General features: G+C 36.5%; 1 protein-coding gene across 5 annotated transcripts in view; it reads left to right on the plus strand.

Annotated features, from left to right (window-relative positions):
- The window catches only part of F8 (coagulation factor VIII), a 109373-nt gene that overhangs the window by 38038 nt on the left and 51275 nt on the right, over window positions 1–20060 (plus strand). For 4 of the 5 annotated variants that reach the window (XR_013431608.1, XR_013431609.1, XM_005342005.5 and 1 more), the window contains 7 exons: window positions 773–982; window positions 1777–4606; window positions 14798–14951; window positions 17564–17776; window positions 18039–18267; window positions 18456–18638; window positions 19809–19925. Coding sequence is in view for 3 of the 5 variants with exons in the window: in XM_005342005.5 (XP_005342062.3) it covers window positions 773–982; window positions 1777–4606; window positions 14798–14951; window positions 17564–17776; window positions 18039–18267; window positions 18456–18638; window positions 19809–19925 (3936 nt within the window). In the remaining 2 variants the exon portion in view is untranslated. Of the gene's footprint in view, window positions 1–772; window positions 983–1776; window positions 4607–14797; window positions 14952–17563; window positions 17777–18038; window positions 18268–18455; window positions 18639–19808; window positions 19926–20060 lie in introns of those variants that run through there. The other variant, XM_078034026.1, reaches the window with a different exon arrangement.

Here is a 20060-nt window from a genome sequence, read left to right on the forward strand (position 1 = left end):
AACATCTGAATTGGAAAGGACACAACTCAGCCTGTCGCATATATACATATGTGTACTGTTTATATATACACACAAATTAAATGGTCAAAAGCATGATAAAATTTAAATCTCTCTATCATTAGGGAAAGGCAAGATAGAATGCCAAAGAAATAGTACTTTATAACTATCAGACTGGCAAAACTACAAGACCATTATTACTAGTGGTTGTATGGGTAAACAGGTATTCTAGTGGATCACTGGTACAGTCTTTTTGAAACAAATGTAGTTGCATCCATTAAAATTAAAAATATATGCCTTTTGAAATTTCAGTTCTGGTTAAGATGGAATAAGCACATGTCACTGTATCTATTCCACTAAATGTGACTAAAAATCCTGAACAAAATGGACATGGACATTATCTGAGAACCTTGAAATTTTATATAGTGGGTTATACTCTCCTTCCAGTATGTGACTTCTGTCATCTAATGCTATACCCCTTGTCTCCAAGTTTTAGCCCTTTAGCTTTGAGTTGAGCCTCATTTGTTAAATCCTAACCTTGGTACTTCACATATGACTGAATTTGGAGATAATATCTTTAAAGATTATTAAGTTGAAATTAAATTATTAGAGTGGGCCCTAATCTAATCTCATTGGCAATCTTGTAAGAAGAGGAGATTTGGACATATAGATATACCAGGGATGTACATGCATAGAGGAAAATCCCTGAGAAGACACAATCCAAAATAAGAAATCCAGAATACTTCTAAACCTCTCATTCCCCATTGCTTTGCAGGTATCAATGGCTATGTTTTTGATAGCTTACAGCTGTCAGTTTGTTTGCATGAGGTGGCATATTGGTACATTCTAAGTGTTGGAGCACAGACCAACTTCTTATCTGTCTTCTTCTCTGGATATACCTTCAAACACAAAATGGTTTATGAAGACACACTTACTCTATTCCCATTCTCAGGAGAAACTGTCTTCATGTCGATGGAAAACCCAGGTTAGTTATTTATATTCTCCTTTCAACAATAGCTGTGATTACCTCACTTGCCAAGCTCAGGCATAAAAGCAACCTTCTCCTGAGAACTGCCAAGAGATAACATAAAATTTCCTTAATCTTTTATAGAACATACCCTTAGTGACCTAAGGATCTTCCATTAAGCCTCAGCTCTTAAAGGTTCAACCATTTTCCAATACTATGACTTCCTAAGCTTCTAACACATGGGCCTTTGGGGGAAAACTGCATCCAAACTATAGCATATTGCATTATATGTGATTTTAATGCATAGAATGATAGGATAGATACCATTATCCTCATTTGCAAATTTTAAAACTGGAGCTCAGATAGCTTAAGTGCATTGCTCAAAGTTATACAACTGGTAAATTTTAGAGCTAGGAGTTCAACCCAAGAAGTCTGACTCTAGAAACTGTTGTAATATGACAATAACATTTAACCTATATAAAACCCTTCCTCAAGTCACTGTCAGCATCAGAGAGTTTTGTGTGACTATTAATAGTCTTCATTATTGTTTGTATTAATTACATTTCTCCATTTTATTCCATTTTTATTTATAGCCCTTTGTGTCACAAACAGGTATGGCACAATAGCAGCAATGCAAAATCCACTTTTACTACCATCATTGGATTGTTACATGTGTCAAGAATTTAACCCAATGACTTGGTCTTGACCAATATTTTTTCATTTATGTAAAAATGGAAGAGAACCTCTTAATACAGAATTTACTTCAAACCTGGATTCTGAGTAACCAGAGTCTTATTCTTTCTCATCTCCAGGTCTGTGGGTTCTGGGATGCCACAACTCAGACTTTCGAAACAGAGGCATGACAGCCTTACTGAAGGTTTCTAGTTGTGACAGGAACATTGGTGATTATTATGAGAACACATATGAAGATATTCCAACATACCTGATTAGTGAAAACAATGTTATTCAACCGAGAAGCTTCTCCCAAAATTTAAGGCATCTGAGCCCTAGGAAGCAATTCAAAGCTATCTCAATACAAGAAAATGACATAAAGAAGATTGACCCTCAGTTTGAAGAAGAGAGAACAGGGATCATCAAAGTACAAACTGTGTCCAGTGATTTTTTGATGCTCTTGGGACAAAGTCCTACTCCACGTGGGTTATCCTTATCTGATCTTCAAAAAGCCACATATGAGACTATTCCTGATGATTATACACCTGGAGCAACCGACAGTAATGAAGGTCCATCTGAAGTGGTACACCTCAGGCCTGAGCTCCACCATGATGAAGACATAGTATTTACTCCTGATCCAGGTCTCCAATCAGGATCAAATGAGAATTTGGGAACAACTGTAGCAGTAGATTTGAAGAAATTTAATTCAAAAATTTTGGGTTCTCCAAATAATCTATCAGAAAATTTGGCAGCAGGTCCTGAAAAGACGAATTCCTTAGGAACCCCAAATATGCCAGTTTACTTTAGTAGTCAGTTAAGTTACATTTTATTTGGTACAAAGTCATCTCCCATTTCTGGGTCTGGTGTATCTCTGAGCTTGAGTGAAAGAAATGATTCCAAGTTTTTGGAAGCAGATTTAATGAATAGTAAAGAAAACTCACTGGGAAAAAATGTATCATTAATGAAGAGTAAAGGATTACTTAAAAAGAAAATAATTCACACACCTTCTTTGTTGACCAAAGATAATGCTTCTTTGTTGACCAAAGATAATGCTTTATTTAAATTTAATATTTCTTTGATAGAAGCAAACAAGACATCTAATAATTCAATATTGACTGGAAGAAATTACCCTGACAGCCCAACGTTCTTAATTGAGAATAGTACATCTGTCTGGCAAGACACTATATTAGAAAGCAATACTGGGCTTCAAGAAGTGACATCTTTGATCCAAGACAAAATGCTAATAATGCACAAAAATAATCCAGCTTTGAGGCTAAATTATGTGTCAAATAAAACTACTCCATTAAAGAATATGGAAATAGGTTACCAAAAAAGGGTGGGGCCTGTGCTACAAGATTCAGAAAATCCAGATATGTCATTCTTTAGGATGCCACTCTTGCCAGAGTCAGCAAATTGGCAGCAAAAGACCCATGCAAAGAACTTCTTGAATTCTGGACTGAAGCAATTAATATCCTTAGCATCAAAAAAGTCTGTAAAAGATCAGAATTTCTTGTCAGAGAAAAATAAAGTAGTAATAACAGAAGATGAATTTACAAAGGACACAGAACTCAAAGAGATGATTTTTCCAAAAAACAGGACCATATTTCTTACTAACTTGACTCATGTACAAGAAAATGATACACACAATCAAGAAAAAAAATTTCAGGAAGATATAGAAAAGAACGAAGCATTAATTCAAGAGAATGTAGTTTTGCCTCAGGGGTATACAATGACTGGCAATAAGAATTTCCTAAAGAACCTTTTCTTACTGAGTACTAGGCAGAATGTAAGTTTAGATGAGGGGACATATATACCAGTACTTCAGGACGCCAGGTCAGTAAATGATTCAACAAATAGAACAGAGATTCACATGGCCCATTTATCAAAAAGTAAGGAGGAAGAGGAAACAAACTTGGAAGGCTTGGTGAATCAAACCAAGCAAATAATGGAGAAATACATAAGCACCACAAGGATGTCTCTTAATCCATGCCAGAAGAATGTTATTGTTCAACATGGTAAGCAGACGTCAAAGGAATTCAGACTCCCACTAGAAGAAACAGAACTTGAAAAGGGTCTAATTGCAAATGACAGCTCATCCCAGTCATCCAAAAACATGAAATATTTGACTCACATAGACTACAATAAAAAGCAGGAGAAAACCATTATTCAGTCTCCCTTATCAGATTTTCCTGTGATGAACCATGACATCACTCAGATGAATAGCTCTACATTGCCCATTACAAAGATATCACCATTTCCATCAATTATACCTACAGATTTGACCAAGATCCCATCTCAAGACAATTCTTCTCATTTTCTAGCCTACAGTTATACTTTTAGGACAGAAAGTTCTAGGGCCCAAGAAAGAAGTCATTTCTTACAAGGAGCAAAAAGAAATAACCTTTCTTTATCCATCCTATCTTTGGAGATGATCAGAGATCAAAGAAAGGTTGGCTCCATGAGGACAAGTGCCACAAATTCAGTCATGTATAAGTATAATGAGAGTAATGTTCTCTTGAAACCAGTCTTGCCCAAAGTATCTGGAAAAGTTGAATTGCTTCTTAAACTTCCCATTTATCAGAAAGACCTTTTAACTAGAGAAACTAGTCATGATTCTCCTGGCCACCTTGAAGTCATAGAAAATATCCTTCTTCAGAAAACACCAAGACCTATCAAAGGGAATAAAACAAATAGACCTGGAGAAGTTCCCTTTGTTAAAGTGGCAATGGAAAGCTCTGAAAAGACTCCATCCAAGCTGCCGGGTCCTACTCTTCAGTTAGAGCAAGAAGACATTGACTATGATGATACCATCTCATTTGTAACAAAGAGGGAAGATTTTGACATTTATGGTGAGGATGAAAACCAGGGCCCCCGCAGCTTTCAAAAGAAAACACGACATTATTTTATTGCTGCAGTGGAGCGGCTCTGGGACTATGGGATGAGTAGATCTTCTCATGTTCTAAGAAACAGGTATGAGTCCATTGTCCTGATGTTGTGGTCTTTGACTTTACAACTGCTGAAATAGTAAGAAAGGCACCCCCAATTTGTAGCAGTGAGATACCAGACATTGCTTTACAGAGGAACCCTAAGAACCAGGTGGCAAAAAATCGAGATGAAGCTGAGGAATAAATGAGAATAGATAATTGCAAATGAAGATGTCATGGGGCTGGGGTTGTGCCTCAGTGATAGAGCACTTGCCTAGTATGTGTGAAGCACTGGGTTTGACCCTTAGCACCACATATTAATAAAATAAAGATCTCATTGACAACTAATTTTTTTTAATGTCATGAAATTCTTACTCTTAAGAGAGGTTTACAAGAGGAATAGAGGAGTCAGGGGCAAGAAGCAGCAATGGGGAAGAAAGTCATCTTCATCTCTCAAACCCATAAGCTGCAGAAAAAATCTTATTCTTATGAAAGGTGTAAGAGAGGAGGGAGGAAGAAGTGAAGCATGTAGTAAAGAAGTTGAAGATGTAAGCAGGGTTGTTTTCCAAGGTATGAGATCCAGAGGGTAAAATAGGGTGACTTGATTTTTAGGGGAGCAGAAGGAGGCTGGTCAAGGTAGAGAAAGCAGAGACAAATTTGGAAGACAAACATGATGGTCAGTCAGGAAGTGTTACATGGTATCTGTACAATTGTAGCCATTGGAGTGAAGCATAGTAGAAGCTTGCACTCTCTTGGGGAGAGCAAGAGATAATAAATCAGTAGACAAATAAGGGAATTTGAATGGTGCTATTCAGAAGATAGAATAGAATAATATGGTAAAGAGTGACTGGGGGTACTTTAGCTGTGGTGCTCAGAGAAATTCTCTTTGAGGAGTTCAGCCCAAACAAAATGGGGCAAACATGACTTGAGTATAGTGAAGAATCCAAGGTATGGTATATGGAGGGAAGATGAGGTGGTAGATGCAAACATCAGTCAGATAATACAGGTCCTAGAGGAGATCCCCTCTTCATTATTCATTGTATACTCATCCCACTTGCTTTCTATCTGAAGTGAGCCTTCATTTCTTCATGCTGATGCTATTCACCTATATTTAGCACTACATATGCTTCTATAATAATAAAACACTATTAAAATAATAAAATCAGAGACTGGCCTGGCAAGCTAGATTAGGAGGTGTTTCCCTGAAGAGGAACTCCATTCCCCAAGACTCACAAGCCTATTGGCCTAATCACTATGCTGCCTCCATCCTTCCCTGAGCTCCTCTAGTACCAGGCAGTCCAGCACAGAGAGGGAAGGTGGCTGGGTGGGGAGTGGGAACATGGTCTTTATATGGTAGTGGCTTTTGGGGGCCTATTTCCTGTGTGCTTCTTTGTTGTCTTTTTTTTTTTTTGAGTTGGGATCTAACTATGTTGCTCAGGTTGTTCTCAAACTTCTGAGCTCAAGTGATTCTCCTGCCTCAGCCTCCCGAATAGCTGGGACTACAGTTGAGAGACAACAAACTTAGAAGAGAAAAGACGCTTGCCTGGCAAAAGTAGAGCAGATGGAGGGAGAAGACGAGGACAAATTATTAAATAGCCTTAAGAAAAGAACAAAGAAGGAGAGGCCTTGTCCATCAGATATTCCTTTCTGTATGAATAAGACTACTGTCAATGTACATGGAAATTTACAGAATGAATTGCTGTCATTGAAAATGATTTCAATGAACTGACCTTTTGCTTCACAGTGGCAACACAATTCTTGCTTATTAGAGAGACTAAATAACAAGAAATTCAGCTTGAGCAGGCACTTAAAGCAAAACCCTGGTGGGTATATTATTTGTTCCTGCAGAAGAACATTTGTAGTGTCATGAAGTGTTGAGTAAGCTCTGAGGAGGGAAAGGAAGAGGGTCCAGAGCCATGGACAGTCACAGAGGACAATGCGCTAAAGAAGAACCCTAGGTGTTATCATGGCCATACAAAAGTGTGGGAAGTGGATTTAAAAGGATGAATCAACAGGTACTTTCCCTGAGTTAATAGGCTCTAAGTTGCAACCATCTTGCCTGCATTAAAGCTAAAGGTAGCAGAAAGAAGGAAGTAACAAAGATCAGACCAGAAACAACTGAAATGGAGATTAGAGCAATAAGAACTAAGAATTTTTTGATGGGCTAAACAAAACTTTTAGAGAAAGAAAATGAGGTGATGATATTTAGGATGTGTTGAAATAGTTATTAACCTAGAATTTTATATCCATCAAAATACAAATGAAGTTGAAAAAAGGACATTTTCAGACAAGCCGAAACAAACTTCCCTGCTACCAAAGATTCATTAAAAATAGTTTATGATAGGCTGGTGGTGTAGCTCAGTGGTAGAGCACTTGCCTAACATGTGCAAGACACTGGGTTCAATCTTCAGCACCACATAAAAATGAATAAATAAAATGGAGGTATAAAAAATGTTGTATTTGTTAAAAAATAGTCTGATGTTATACTTACTTCAAAAGTGGTTCCAACAAAGTATGAGAAGCAAGAAGGAATAAAGAGCAAAGACCGGGTAACTATATGGATAAATATAAATAAGCATTATTTATATAAACAATGATAAATTTTAAAAATTAATGTATATATGATTGCTTTTTTCACAACATGTCTGCTTCCAAAACACAGATATCATGAAATCACTGCAAAATGTAAGCCAAAATTGGGAAAGAAGATTCATATCAACATCATTATCATTGAACAAATGGATTTGAGAAAGTCTACCATTACTGACAATGTAATCTACAAATGTGGTGCGATAACAAAGAACCATCAAAAAATTAAGAAGGAGGGTGCTGAAATGGGAAGGGGATCCTTTAAGAATGCCTGGGTTTTGGATCAATTGAAAGCTGAGGATGAGCATGGCATCACCATTGACATCTCCCTGAAGACATTTGAGACCAGCAAGTATCATGTGACCATCATTGATACCCCAGGTCATATAGACTATCAAAAACATGATTACAAGGCTGACAAGGTGGCACATGCCTATAATCTCAGCATCTCAGGAAGCTGAGGCAGGAGGATAGTGAGTTCAGAGCCAGCCTCAGCAAAAGCAAGGTGCTAAGCAACCCAGTGAGATCCTGTCTCTAAGTAAGATACAAAATAGAGCTGGGGAATGGTTCAGTGGTCAAGGGCCCCTGAGTTCAATCCCCAGTATCAAAAAACCCACAAACAAACAAACAAAAACATGAAAACATGCTAATCTTTCAGACTAACCATGCTGTTCTGATAGTTGCTGCTGCTGTTGGTGAATTTGAAACTGGTATCTTCAAGAATGGACAGATTTGTGAACGTGCCCTTCTGACTTACACACTGGGTAGTGCTAACAAAATAGATTCCACTGGGCCACACTACAACCAGAAGAGATATGAAGAAATCATTAGGGAAGTCAGTACTACCTTAAGAAAATAGGATACAACCCAACACAGTAGTATTTTGTGGAAATTTCTGACTGAAATCATGACAACATGCTGGAACCAGGAATGGTTCAAGGGATGGAAAATCACCTGTAAAGATGCCAGTGCCACTGGAATCATGCTGCTCATACCTCTGATTTGCATCTGGTCACCAACTTATCCAACTGACAAGCCCTTATATTAGGCACTTCAAGATGTTTATAAAATTAGTGGTATTGGTACTATCCTTGTGGGCTAAGTGGAGACTGGTACTCTCAAATTGAGCAAGGTGCTCACCTTTGTCCCAATTAATGTTATAATTGAAGAAAAACCTGTTGAAATACATCATGAAACTCTTCCTGAAGATAATGTGAGATTCAGTGTCAAAAATGTGTCTGTCAAGGGCTGGGGTATGGCTCAGTGGTAGAGCACTTGCCTACTAAGCAAGAAGGCTTTGGTTCTATCACCAGCGCTGCAAAGAAGGAGAAGGAAGAGGAAGGTGATGGTGGAGAGTAGTAGGAGGGGGAGTATGAGGAGAAGGAGGAGGAGTGGCAATGTGGCAACATGGCTGGTGACAGCAAAATGGAAGTACTGCTGGACGCAAAGGCACACTCCTGTAATCTAGCTCAAGAGGCTGAGGCAGGAGGATCACAAGTTCAAAGCCAGCCTCAGCAACTTAGTGAGGCCCTAAGCAACTCAGACCCTGTCTCTAATAAAATACAAAATAGGGCTGCAGATTATCCTGACTTATGCACACCAAATCAATGATGGTTCTGCACCTGTGCTAGATTCTAACACAGCTCACATTGACACAGCTCACATTGCTTGCAGGTTTGCTGAGTGATTGCTATTCTGGTAAGAAGCCCGAAAATTGGTCCCACTGTAATTGTTTTTCAATACTAGAGATTGAATCCAGGGCTCAAACATGCTAGGCAAACATTCTACCACTAAAATACATTCCCAGTCCTTTTTTTTTTTTTCTTCAGACAGGGCTTTGCTAAATTGTTAAGGCTGGCCATGAACTTGAGATACTTTGGCCTCAGCCTCCTGAGTAACTAGGATTACAGGCATGGGATATCTATCATGCCAGGCTCCATTGTGATATTTTTAATTGATTTTATTTTTTAAATACATGACAGCAGAATGCATTACAATTCTTAATGAACATATAGAGCATATATATATCTCTCTGTATATAAAGTATGTTCATACCAGTTCCTATCTTCATACATGTACTTTAGATAATGAGGTCCATCACATTCCACCATAATTGCTAATCCCCTGCCCCCTGTCTTCCCCTCCCACCCCTCTGCCCTATCTAGAGTTCGTCTATTCCTCCCATGCTCTGCCTCCCTACCCCACTAAGAGTCAGTCACCTTATATCAGAGAAAACATTCAGTATTTCTTTTTTGGAGATTGACTAACTTCACTTAGCATTATCTTCTCCAACTCCATCCATTTGCCTGCAAATGCCATGATTTTATTCTCTTTTATTGCTGCGTAATATTCCATTGTATATATATGCCACAGTTTTTAAATCCATTCATCTACTGAAGGGCATCTAGGTTGGCTCCACAGTTTAGCTACTATGAATTGTGCTGCTATAAACATTGATGTGGCTGTGTTCGTGTAGAATGCTGTTTTTAAGTCCTTTGGGTACACACTGAAGAGAGGAATAGCTGGGTCAAATAGTGGTTCCATTTCCAGTTTTCCAAGGAATCTCCAACCTGCTTTCCATATTGGCTGCACCAATTAGCAGTCCCACCAGCAGTGTGTGAGTGTATCTTTTCCCCCACATCCTCACCAACACTTACTGTTGTTTGTATTCTTGATAGCTGCCATTCTGACTGGAGTGACATGAAATCTTAGAGTAGTTTTGATTTGCATTTCTCTAATTGCTAGAGATATTGAACACTTTTTTTCATATATTTGTTTGTTGATTTATATCCTCTTCTTGGAAGTGTCTGTTCAGTTCGTTAGCCCATTTATTGATTGGGTCATTTTTTTTTGTTGCTTAGCTTGTTGGGTTCTTTATATACCCTAGAGATTAGAGCTCTATCTGATGTGTGAGGAGTAAAAATTTGCTCCCAAACTGAAGGCTCTCTGTTCACCTCACAGATTGTTTCTTTTGCTGATAAGAATTTTTTTACTTTGAGTCTATCCCATTTATTGATTCTTGGTTTTAATTCTTGCACTATAGGAGTCTTATTAAGGAAATTGGGGCCTAATCCCACGTGATAAAGATTAGGGCCTACTTTTTCTTCTAATAGACACAGAGTCTCTGGTTTAATTCCTAGGTCCTTGATCCTCTTTTAGTTGAGTTTTGTGCATGGTGAGAGTTAGGGGTTTAATTTCATTTTGTTGCATATGGATTTCCAGTTTTCCCAGCACCATTTGTTGAAGAGGCTATCTTTTCTCCAACATATGTTCTTAGTGCCTTTGTCTAATATAAGATAATTGTAATTTTGTGAGTAAGTCTCTGTGTCCTGTCAGAGTCCAGCTCCAACAGGAGGTCTCAGGAGATGAATGGATGATGAGGAGTCGGCGAAAGGAGGGTGGAGAAACAATACAGACACCAAAGTGAAGGTGTTGATCCCAATCTTTACTTGTGAAGTTGATCATATATACTTTTCATTTTGGCAGGCTCACAGTACTTTGTGGTTACAAAACAGGAATCATTATTCAAAGAAACAAAATATTACGTAACTACAATTAGAATAGAAGAATGTATCTTGGCTTATGCATAAGCAAGCATTTGTACTTTCAGTTCGAGTTTTGCTTTGAGCTGTTTCTGCTTAGTTAACTTTTAATAATAGTTACAAATGTCCCAAACTATTGGCCTATACCTTGACTATTCTTCCTTGACTTACTGACTGGAACCGGTGCCATGGTTACAGCAAGTGGTTGACTTGTTATTAATTTTAATCAAACAAGAGTAAGAGCACAAACCATTGTGCACACGAACAAGAACAAGTTGCCCAGTACTAAGCACTAATCTGTCTTCTTAACATTAATTTTTCTTCTCTAGATTTTAATTTAATTTCTCAAAAACTTCCTTGACAGGAATACAGGGAGTTTTTCATTAGACATTAACAATTTACACTCCACAGCTGAATCATTGCATTTAGAGCAAACAGATCTATGCTTTAGAAGTAGTTGTATTAATTGGTAAAGTCATGTTTTTTCCTTCATACTTAATGGTCATATGAGAAATCACAACTATACTTATTAAAGGAATACAAAAACAAATCAGCCCATTCCCAGAAATATATTTCGCTCCTCCAGAGGATGGACGCCTTGCACCATCCACCTCAGTAGGGCCTTGCCATTGCCTGAGTCAGGGGAGGGGCGCAGCAGTGTCCTCTGTTCTGTACCATTGGTCTACCAGTCTGTTTTGGTGCCAATACCATGCTGGTTTTGTTACTATTGCTCTGTAGTATAGTTTAAGGTCTGGTATAGCAATGCCACCTGCTTCACTCTTCCTGCTGAGGATTGCTTTAGCTATTATGGGTCTCTTATTTTTCCAGATGAATTTTATGATTGTTTTTTCTATTTCTATGAGGAATGCCACTGAAAATTTGATTGGAATTGCATTAAATCTGTATAGTGTTCTTGGTAGTATGATCATTTTGATAATATTAATTCTGCCTATCCAAGAGCAAGGTAGATCTTTCCATCTTCTAAGGTCTTCTTTGATTTCTCTCTTTAGGGTTCTGTAGTTTTCATTGTATAGATCTTTCACCTGTTTCATTAAGTTGATTCCCAAGTATTTTCCCATTATAATTTTTTGAAAATATTTTTATTTATTTTTTTAGTTGTAGTTGGACACAATACCCTTATTTTATTTATTTATTTTTATGTGGTGCTGAGGATCGAACCCAGGGCCTTTCACGTGCTAGGCAAGTGCTCTACCACTAAGCCACAACCCCAGTCCAATGATTTTTATTGTTATGGTTTCTTTCTAATTTGATCTTGAGATTTCTCTCTTGAGAGTGAATATAAACCAACATAGTCACTTTCTAGAAGAACCCATACTGGGAGCCAAGTTAGGTGAAGGTGTGTTGGTCACGTGAGAAACACCATGCAGAAGTGAAATCAACATGCAGAATGAAATAAAATAGTAACAAATACCTAGAAATAAGTATTTCAAAAAGTTTACATAGAATTGTCTATGAGGCTAAGCTTGTGGCTCAGCAGTAGAGTGCTAGCATAGCACATGTGAGGCACTGGGTTTGATCCTCAGTACCACAAAAAAATAAATAAATAAGGGTGAAAAAAGAAATTTCTATGACAATTACTGAGAAACTTAAATATACCTAAATAAATGCGGAAATATACTATGTATGTGGACTCAAAACATGGTATCTGAAAGCGTAAATTATTCACAAACTAATCTATGATTCAGTGCAACTTGAATGAAAATCCCGACAAGTCTTTTCTTTTGTAGAACTCAACAAACTATTTTTAAAATTAATACAAAAGTGCAAAGGGTCAAGAATTGCCAAGACTTTCATGAAGACCAGCAAGATGGGAGGAATTGTTGTATTACATATTCAGACTCATTTTAAAGCTATAATAATTAAAACAATTTGATAATTGGCACAGAGATAAGCAAACAGGTAAATAAAAACAATAAAAAATAGACTTTAACAATATACATATAGACACTTGATTTATTTTCATTATAATATGCTGGAAAATATCCATACAAAAAAGACATTAAACTTGACACCTTGCTCACAACATATACCAAAAATGCCCACTCACATTGGGTCAGTAGTACAGAAATGAAAGATAAAAGCATAAATATCTTAGGAAGAAAAAATAAGAGAATCTCTTAATCTCTAGGTAGGGAAGAAAAAAGATTTGATATCAAGATACAAAAAACATTAATGAAGAAGGATTTTAAAAATAAATTTTATTACATTAAAATTCTGAACATAAAGAGAAGTTTAGCTACAGAATGGGAGAGAATGTTTGGATGTTTACAAGGTATAAGGCAAAGGACTCATGTTAAGACTATATAGGGTTCTTCTCAGAATCAATAAGAAGAAAGCAGATTATCTAGTACAACAAAAGTTGGCCAAAAAGAAAAAAAAAACTTGGAGAGAAGCTCCATAAAAGAAGATATCCACATTACTGCTACTCATGAAGATTCTCAACCTTATTGATCAGGGAAATGCAAAATAAAACCACAATGACACACTACTATGCAACCACCAGAATGTCCTCAAATATCAAAATACAGTCAAAATCAAATATTTGTGAGAATATAGCAAAGGGAACTCTTAACATTGTTGATTAAAATGAGAATGTTGTAGCTGCTTTGGTTCATACCTGGAACCAAACACCTGTATTTGTAAACATCAAAAATTTAGAAATAACTCAAATGTCCACGATTAGGGTAAATTCACATAATGGAATACTATATAACAAAGGAAATGAATCTCACAACTAAGATTCTAAGTGAAAGAAGCAAGAAACAAAATGATATATGTGTGTTTCTATTTACACACTTCAAAAAGCAGGTAAGGCTGAACCATATTCTTTAAAGATGTGAGGACATAACAGGCAAATTGTGAAGAAAATCAAATAAATGATTATCATCAACATCAAAATACTGGTTATATGGGCTGGGGATGTGGCTCAAGCGGTAGCTCACTCGCCTGGCATGCGTGCGGCCCGGGTTCGATCCTCAGCACCACATACAAACAAAGATGTTGTGTCCGCCAAGAACTAAAAAATAAATATTAAAAATTCTCTCTCTCTCTCTCTCTCTCTCTCTCTCTCTCTCTCTCTCTCTCTCCCCTCTCTCACTCTCTCTTTAAAAAAAAATACTGGTTATCTAGTGCAGAGGGGAGAGGCTATGATTGGAATGGGCAAAGAGTGAGTCTCCTGGCAATGTTTTTCATCTGGGTAATGGTTGCACTTTTGAATGAAAAGCATTTATATTGTATGCACTTTATTGTGTGTGTGTATATGTGTGTGTGTATGTGTATATATGTATATGATTTAATTCACAATTTAATTTTTAATATATATTTTTAGACATTGATGGACCTTTATTTTGTTCATTTATTTATATGAGGTGCTGAGAATTGAACCTAGTGCCCCATACACACTAGGCAAATGCTTTACCTTTGAGCCACAACCCAAGCTGCACAATTTAATTAAAAAAAAAAAAGTAAAGAAAAAAGGTCCAAGAACTGGATCTTGGGGCTCTCATATTTAGACTATGTTTATAAACTATACTCTTTCAATATTTAAAAATATTCTTGCGTACTAACTACTTTGTGTCAGGTACTCTTCCAGCTGCTGGGAATATAGTAGTGAATACAACAGGCAAAACTACCTCCTTTCATGGAACTTAGTAGTACAAGAGGATGGAATGGTTAACTAAACATAATGTTATTTAGCTGTCTAGTAAAAGGAGAAACTAAAAGTTCACTTGGATACCATCTAAATATAGACAATCTTCATCTAGATTGCTTTTGTAAACTCCTTACCTCTGTGTATTTGCCAATGTGATACACATAGATGTACCATATGTCCAAAACCATACACCGTAACCAACCCCTCCTCTAGGATTTTCCATCTCAGTGAATTGCATGCCATCCACTCATTTGTCCCAACCAGAAACCCCCAAATTATCTATAATTCTTCTTTCCCTTCTCTCTGACCCATTGCACTTGCAATCCATCATCAATTCTATTAAATGTATCTAAAATACAGGAAAAGAAGTATGTGAGGCATTTCTACCTACTTGGTCCATGAGGATACTACTTTTCCTCTACATTTTCTCCAGGGATCAGAGTGGCAGTGTTCCTCAGTTCAAGAAGGTAGTTTTCCAGGAATTTACTGATGGCTCCTTTACTCAACCCTTATACCGTGGAGAACTAAATGAACACTTGGGACTCTTGGGGCCATATATAAGAGCAGAAGTTGAAGACAATATTGTGGTGAGTTAAAGACAGTGGAATTACAAGAAAATTAATTCCACATATTTATTTTGTTTCCTTTTTTAATATTGATTTTATTTTTTTAAATACACGACAGTGGAATGCATTACAATTCTTATTACACATGTAGAGCACAATTTTTCATATCTTTGTATATAAAGTATGTTCACACCAATTCATGTCTTTATACATGTACTTTGTTTATTTGCATTACAATTCTTGTTACACATATATACCACAATTTCTCATATCTCTGTTTGTATATAAAGTAGGTTGACACCCAATTTCTGATTATAAGAATAATGTACTCTAAGGCTGGATTTGTAGTTCTGTGGTAGAGTGCTCTCCTCACATGTGTGAGGCCCTGGGTTCAATTCTTAGCACCACATAAAAATACATAAATAAAAATAAAGATATGATGAAATCTAACAACTGAAAAAATTAAAGTACAGAAAAATAAAGAAGTTGAAAAATAACCCTTTAGTTAATTTTTATGTTTTTTTTCTATGTGTTTTTCTTTCTGTATTGAAAATTATATCATATGTAATTCTGCTTCTTTTGTTACCAAATGTCATATAATTAACATTTTTATGTCATCAAAAACACTTCCTAAGCAGGAATGATTACATAATTATCTATTATATGAATTTATGGAACCACTGTTTACTTAGCCATTTACTTTTGATCAGTGTTTCAGACTGTTTCTTTTTTCACTATGTAAGTGTCCAATCAAAATCCATGAATAATTTAAGACCTTTTCATATGAATTATCTATTAAATTCTCCTTTTTCATTGTTCTTATATATTTATTAATATTTTTAAGGAAAAATGACTACTGTAGAATTTGGGTGATATAAAAAATTCTTTTGGTAGAATCTGGAGCTTTCTTTTTTTAAATATTTATATTTTAGTTTTAGGTGGACACAATATCTTTATTTTATTTTTTTATGTGGTGCTGAGAATCAAACCCAGTGCCTCATTCATGTTAGGCAAGCGTCTACCACTTGAGCCACATCCCCAGCCCCAGAATCTGGAACTTTCTAGTGAAGTTTTAATCAACATATTGCAGAAAGAAGACATACTTGGCCACGTGATCTTACATATTTCAGGTTGCCATTGTACATTATGAATTTTCAGGACACAGAGTAAATCTTGCTGTGCTGGGATAAATAAAGGAACTCTACTATATTCATCTTTCTTCAGGGCACTTCTGAGAGCCAGTTTTGTAGTAAACCAAATTTCTTAGATGTTACTTTAGTAGAGCTAGTAATTATATTAACAATATTAACAATATTTTAAGATAACCATACCATGTGAGGAAATACAAAAGTACCAGTGATTACTTTTGTAACAGTCACAGGTATTTACTATTGTATGATAATACTCCGTAGCTTTATGATGCAGAACCTAGATTCATAGTTGAAAGTCATTCTCACTTTGAACTTAATTAATGATTTGCCCTCCCCATCTGAAAGCACAAACACCAAGTTAAGAACTGGTTGTCCCTTTTGAAAAAATTACAAATATTATTAGTGTTCTCTAGGTGTGCTAATTAAGTGAACACAAGCTTTCATCTTCTAGAATTAGTAAGACTTCACTGAGTTTTCAGAAAGCACAGAGGCAGTGGGAAGATTCAGGTCTGTGGATGTAAAGACTGATATAACCTGAGAAATTTTTCCTTTTTGACATTTTCATTGGCTTTATGTTTATAAAAGTCCCTTCCAACCCAGATACTTAAAATAATCACTTATACTTTCTTTTATACCTTAATTATTTGCATTTTTCTTTTTAATCCATCAATAATTCCCATAAACTAGATGTTCTTTTGGTACATCATGTGAGACCAAAGTCATTTTATTTTCTGTTCAAAATAGCCAGCCTTGTTCCTAGTTGATTTTTTATAATAAGGGTGCACAAGGATCTAAAATTATGGGATTATGGGTACATTTTTTTTCTGACTTGAATTTTATTTTACTTTCCACATGCTATATAATATGTTTACTTTTTCAAATTGAAAAAAAGTCTTTAAAAAAAATCTTTTTCAAAGATAATATGCATTAATCCTGGAATGTATCATGAAGATACATCCTTTTACTTGGAAATTACCTTTAAGTTGCATAGTAGTGTGTCATTGTGGTTTTATTTTGCATTTCCCTGATAAATAAGGTTGAGAATATTTTCCTAAGTAGCAGTAATGTGGATATCTTCTTTTGTGGAACTTCTCTCCAAGTTTTTTTTTTTTTTGCCAATTTTTGTACTGGATAATCTGATTTTTTTTTTATGAATTCCAAGAAGTATCCTATATAATCTTGACATGAGTCTTTTGCTTTATACATTGTAAACAACCAAACATTCTCTCCCATTGTATTCAAGAATTTTCTCTTAGGGCTGGGGTTGTGGCTCAGTGGTAGATCACTCGCCTAGCATGTGCGAGGCCCTGGGTTTGATCCTCAGCACCACATAAAAATAAATAAATAAAATAAAGGTATTGTGTCCAACTGCAACTAAAAAGTAAGTATTAAAAAATTGCTTTAAAAATAATTTTCTCTTTGTTTTGTTATTGTTGTTATCTTGATTTTTTTTGTGTGTGTATGTGCGTGTTTTCTCTGCAGGTAACTTTCAAAAACCAGGCCTCTCGTCCCTACTCCTTCTATTCTAGCCTAATTTCTTATAAGGAAGATCAAGGACAAGGAACAGAACCTAGAAAAAACTTTGTCAAGCCGAATGAAACGAAAACTTACTTTTGGAAAGTACAATATCATATGGCACCCACTAAAGATGAGTTTGACTGCAAAGCTTGGGCTTATTTCTCTGATGTTGATCTGGTAAGTAGATCATTGTGCTGGGTATTTTCTGGTTTAAAAGAAATGATCTTTTTGTTTATGTGCTAAAAATTTTGGTATTTATCCTAAGCACAATGAAAATCTTTAAATTTTTGTGTTTTAGAAACTTCACATAGAATCTACTGAAATAGATGAACTGTTTATGGGGGAAAGGTTAAAATGGCAGGAAAGTTGATGAGAAGTCTAGTCTGGTTTGTAGGTGAGAGAGCTTAACACTAATAGTGTTGATGTCTTCCCTCCCTAGGAAAGAGATGTGCACTCAGGCTTGATTGGACCCCTTCTGATTTGTCACACTAACACTCTGAACCCTGCTCATGGAAGACAAGTGACAGTGCAGGAATTTGCTCTGTTTTTCACTATCTTTGATGAGACCAAGAGCTGGTATTTCCGAGAAAATATGGAAAGGAACTGCAGGGCACCCTGCAATATCCAAACGGAAGACCCAACTTTTAAAGAGAATTATCGTTTCCATGGTAACATATTCTACACCCAAATATAGCATGCACTTATTCCAGTGAGCCTTGAACCAGAGACTTGATCATTGCATGACTTGAAAGTATACATGCAGGACTGGAATCCGCACAGCTGTCAGTATTTTTGGTAGACTGGAGGGAAAGAAACTTCTACAATAAATTTTAACACTTTCTCTGTTCTTCTCCAGCAATCAATGGCTATGTGATGGATACACTACCTGGTTTAGTAATGGCTCAAGATCAAAGGATTCGATGGTATCTGCTCAGCATGGGCAGCAATGAAAACATCCATTCTATTCATTTCAGTGGACATGTGTTCACTGTACGGAAAAAAGAGGAGTATAAAATGGCAGTGTACAACCTCTATCCAGGTATGACCTTCTTTGTGTTCTTTTACTTACAGTACTTGAGTACTTACTTTGCATGAATATAATCACTGCACAAAGCAGACAAGCTCCGTGATTTCAAGTAGCAAGTCAAGTAACTTTAATGTACAGAAAGATAAATCAATTAGCAAATGAATAAGATTATTTCAGGTATATAAAAATTGTTATAAAGGGCATAGAACAGAATAAATGGATGATTAATGTCACAGCATCTTCCCAGGAATATTTTCATTTTCCTTCTCAAATCCAGTATTATACCACTAGTTATTCAAGGAGTGATTTATTTAAGTATGTAACCAGTGTATATGACAATGTTGACTGAAACACTATTTTGGTTTTCCACTAAAACAGGTTTAATAATGGGGATAAATTTCCCCTGTTTCCTCATAAATATTCCAGTAAGTCCTGTGACTTTTCTCCTCAGTTGGGGATTGAACTCAGGGGCACTCACCCACTGAGCCACATCCCCAGCCCTATTTTGTATTTTATTTAGACACAGGGTCTCAATGAGTTGCTTAGTGCCTCACCATTGCTGAGGCTGGCTTGGAACTTGCGATCCTCCAATCTCAGCCTCCCCAGCCACTGAGATTATAGGTGTGTGCCACAGTGCCCAGCTTGGTAACTCTTAAATAACAAACAAACCTGTACTTCGTATGTCACATACAGTTCAAGTCAGAAATTATAATGTCCATTTCAGGGTATTGACAAAAATTCTGTAGTTGATTTAACTTCAATCTTCCCACCCCCGGCTTGAGCCTACATCAAGTTAGAAGTCTGCATTGAAAAAAGAAACATGGTTAAGTCCTCTGTTTCTCTGCTTTGTGCTTATTGTGCCCTCCCAACCCCTCAATAGGCTCCCTTAGATCCCATATCAGATCAATAGGAAACAGGCTTTTTGCTCTGAAAACCCATGGGAGTGTAGGCCAGTCCTAATATTATAGGAGTAGCCTTCTCCTGTATCCATGATCAAAGCATCTAGTGACCCTGTCTGATTTTCTGGGAGGGAAGTGGTCAAAATTCAATCTCCAAGTGCTCCAACTAGAGGAATCACATAGAAAGCGGTGGGGGAACTGAATTTGGTAGATATTCTTTGATATTCTATATAAGTCAATATATTTGTGCTCATTTTTTTTTGTTCCTTTTGGTTTTGAAAAGGTGTTTTTGGGACAGTAGAAATGCTACCATCCAAACCTGGAATTTGGCGAATACAATGCCTTATTGGAGAGCACCTATATGCAGGGATGAGCACTCTTTTTCTGGTGTACAGCAAGCGTGAGTAGCACTGTGGGCAGAGGTTACTACCTACCTAACCTACCTAGCCTATTTTTTTTTTTTTGGTACTGGGGATTGAACTCAGGAGCACTTAACCACTGAGCCACATCCCCAGCCCTTCTTTCTATTTTATTT

The sequence above is a fragment of the Ictidomys tridecemlineatus genome, chromosome X (genome assembly GCF_052094955.1).
Source record: "Ictidomys tridecemlineatus isolate mIctTri1 chromosome X, mIctTri1.hap1, whole genome shotgun sequence".
Lineage (NCBI taxonomy): Eukaryota > Metazoa > Chordata > Mammalia > Rodentia > Sciuridae > Ictidomys > Ictidomys tridecemlineatus.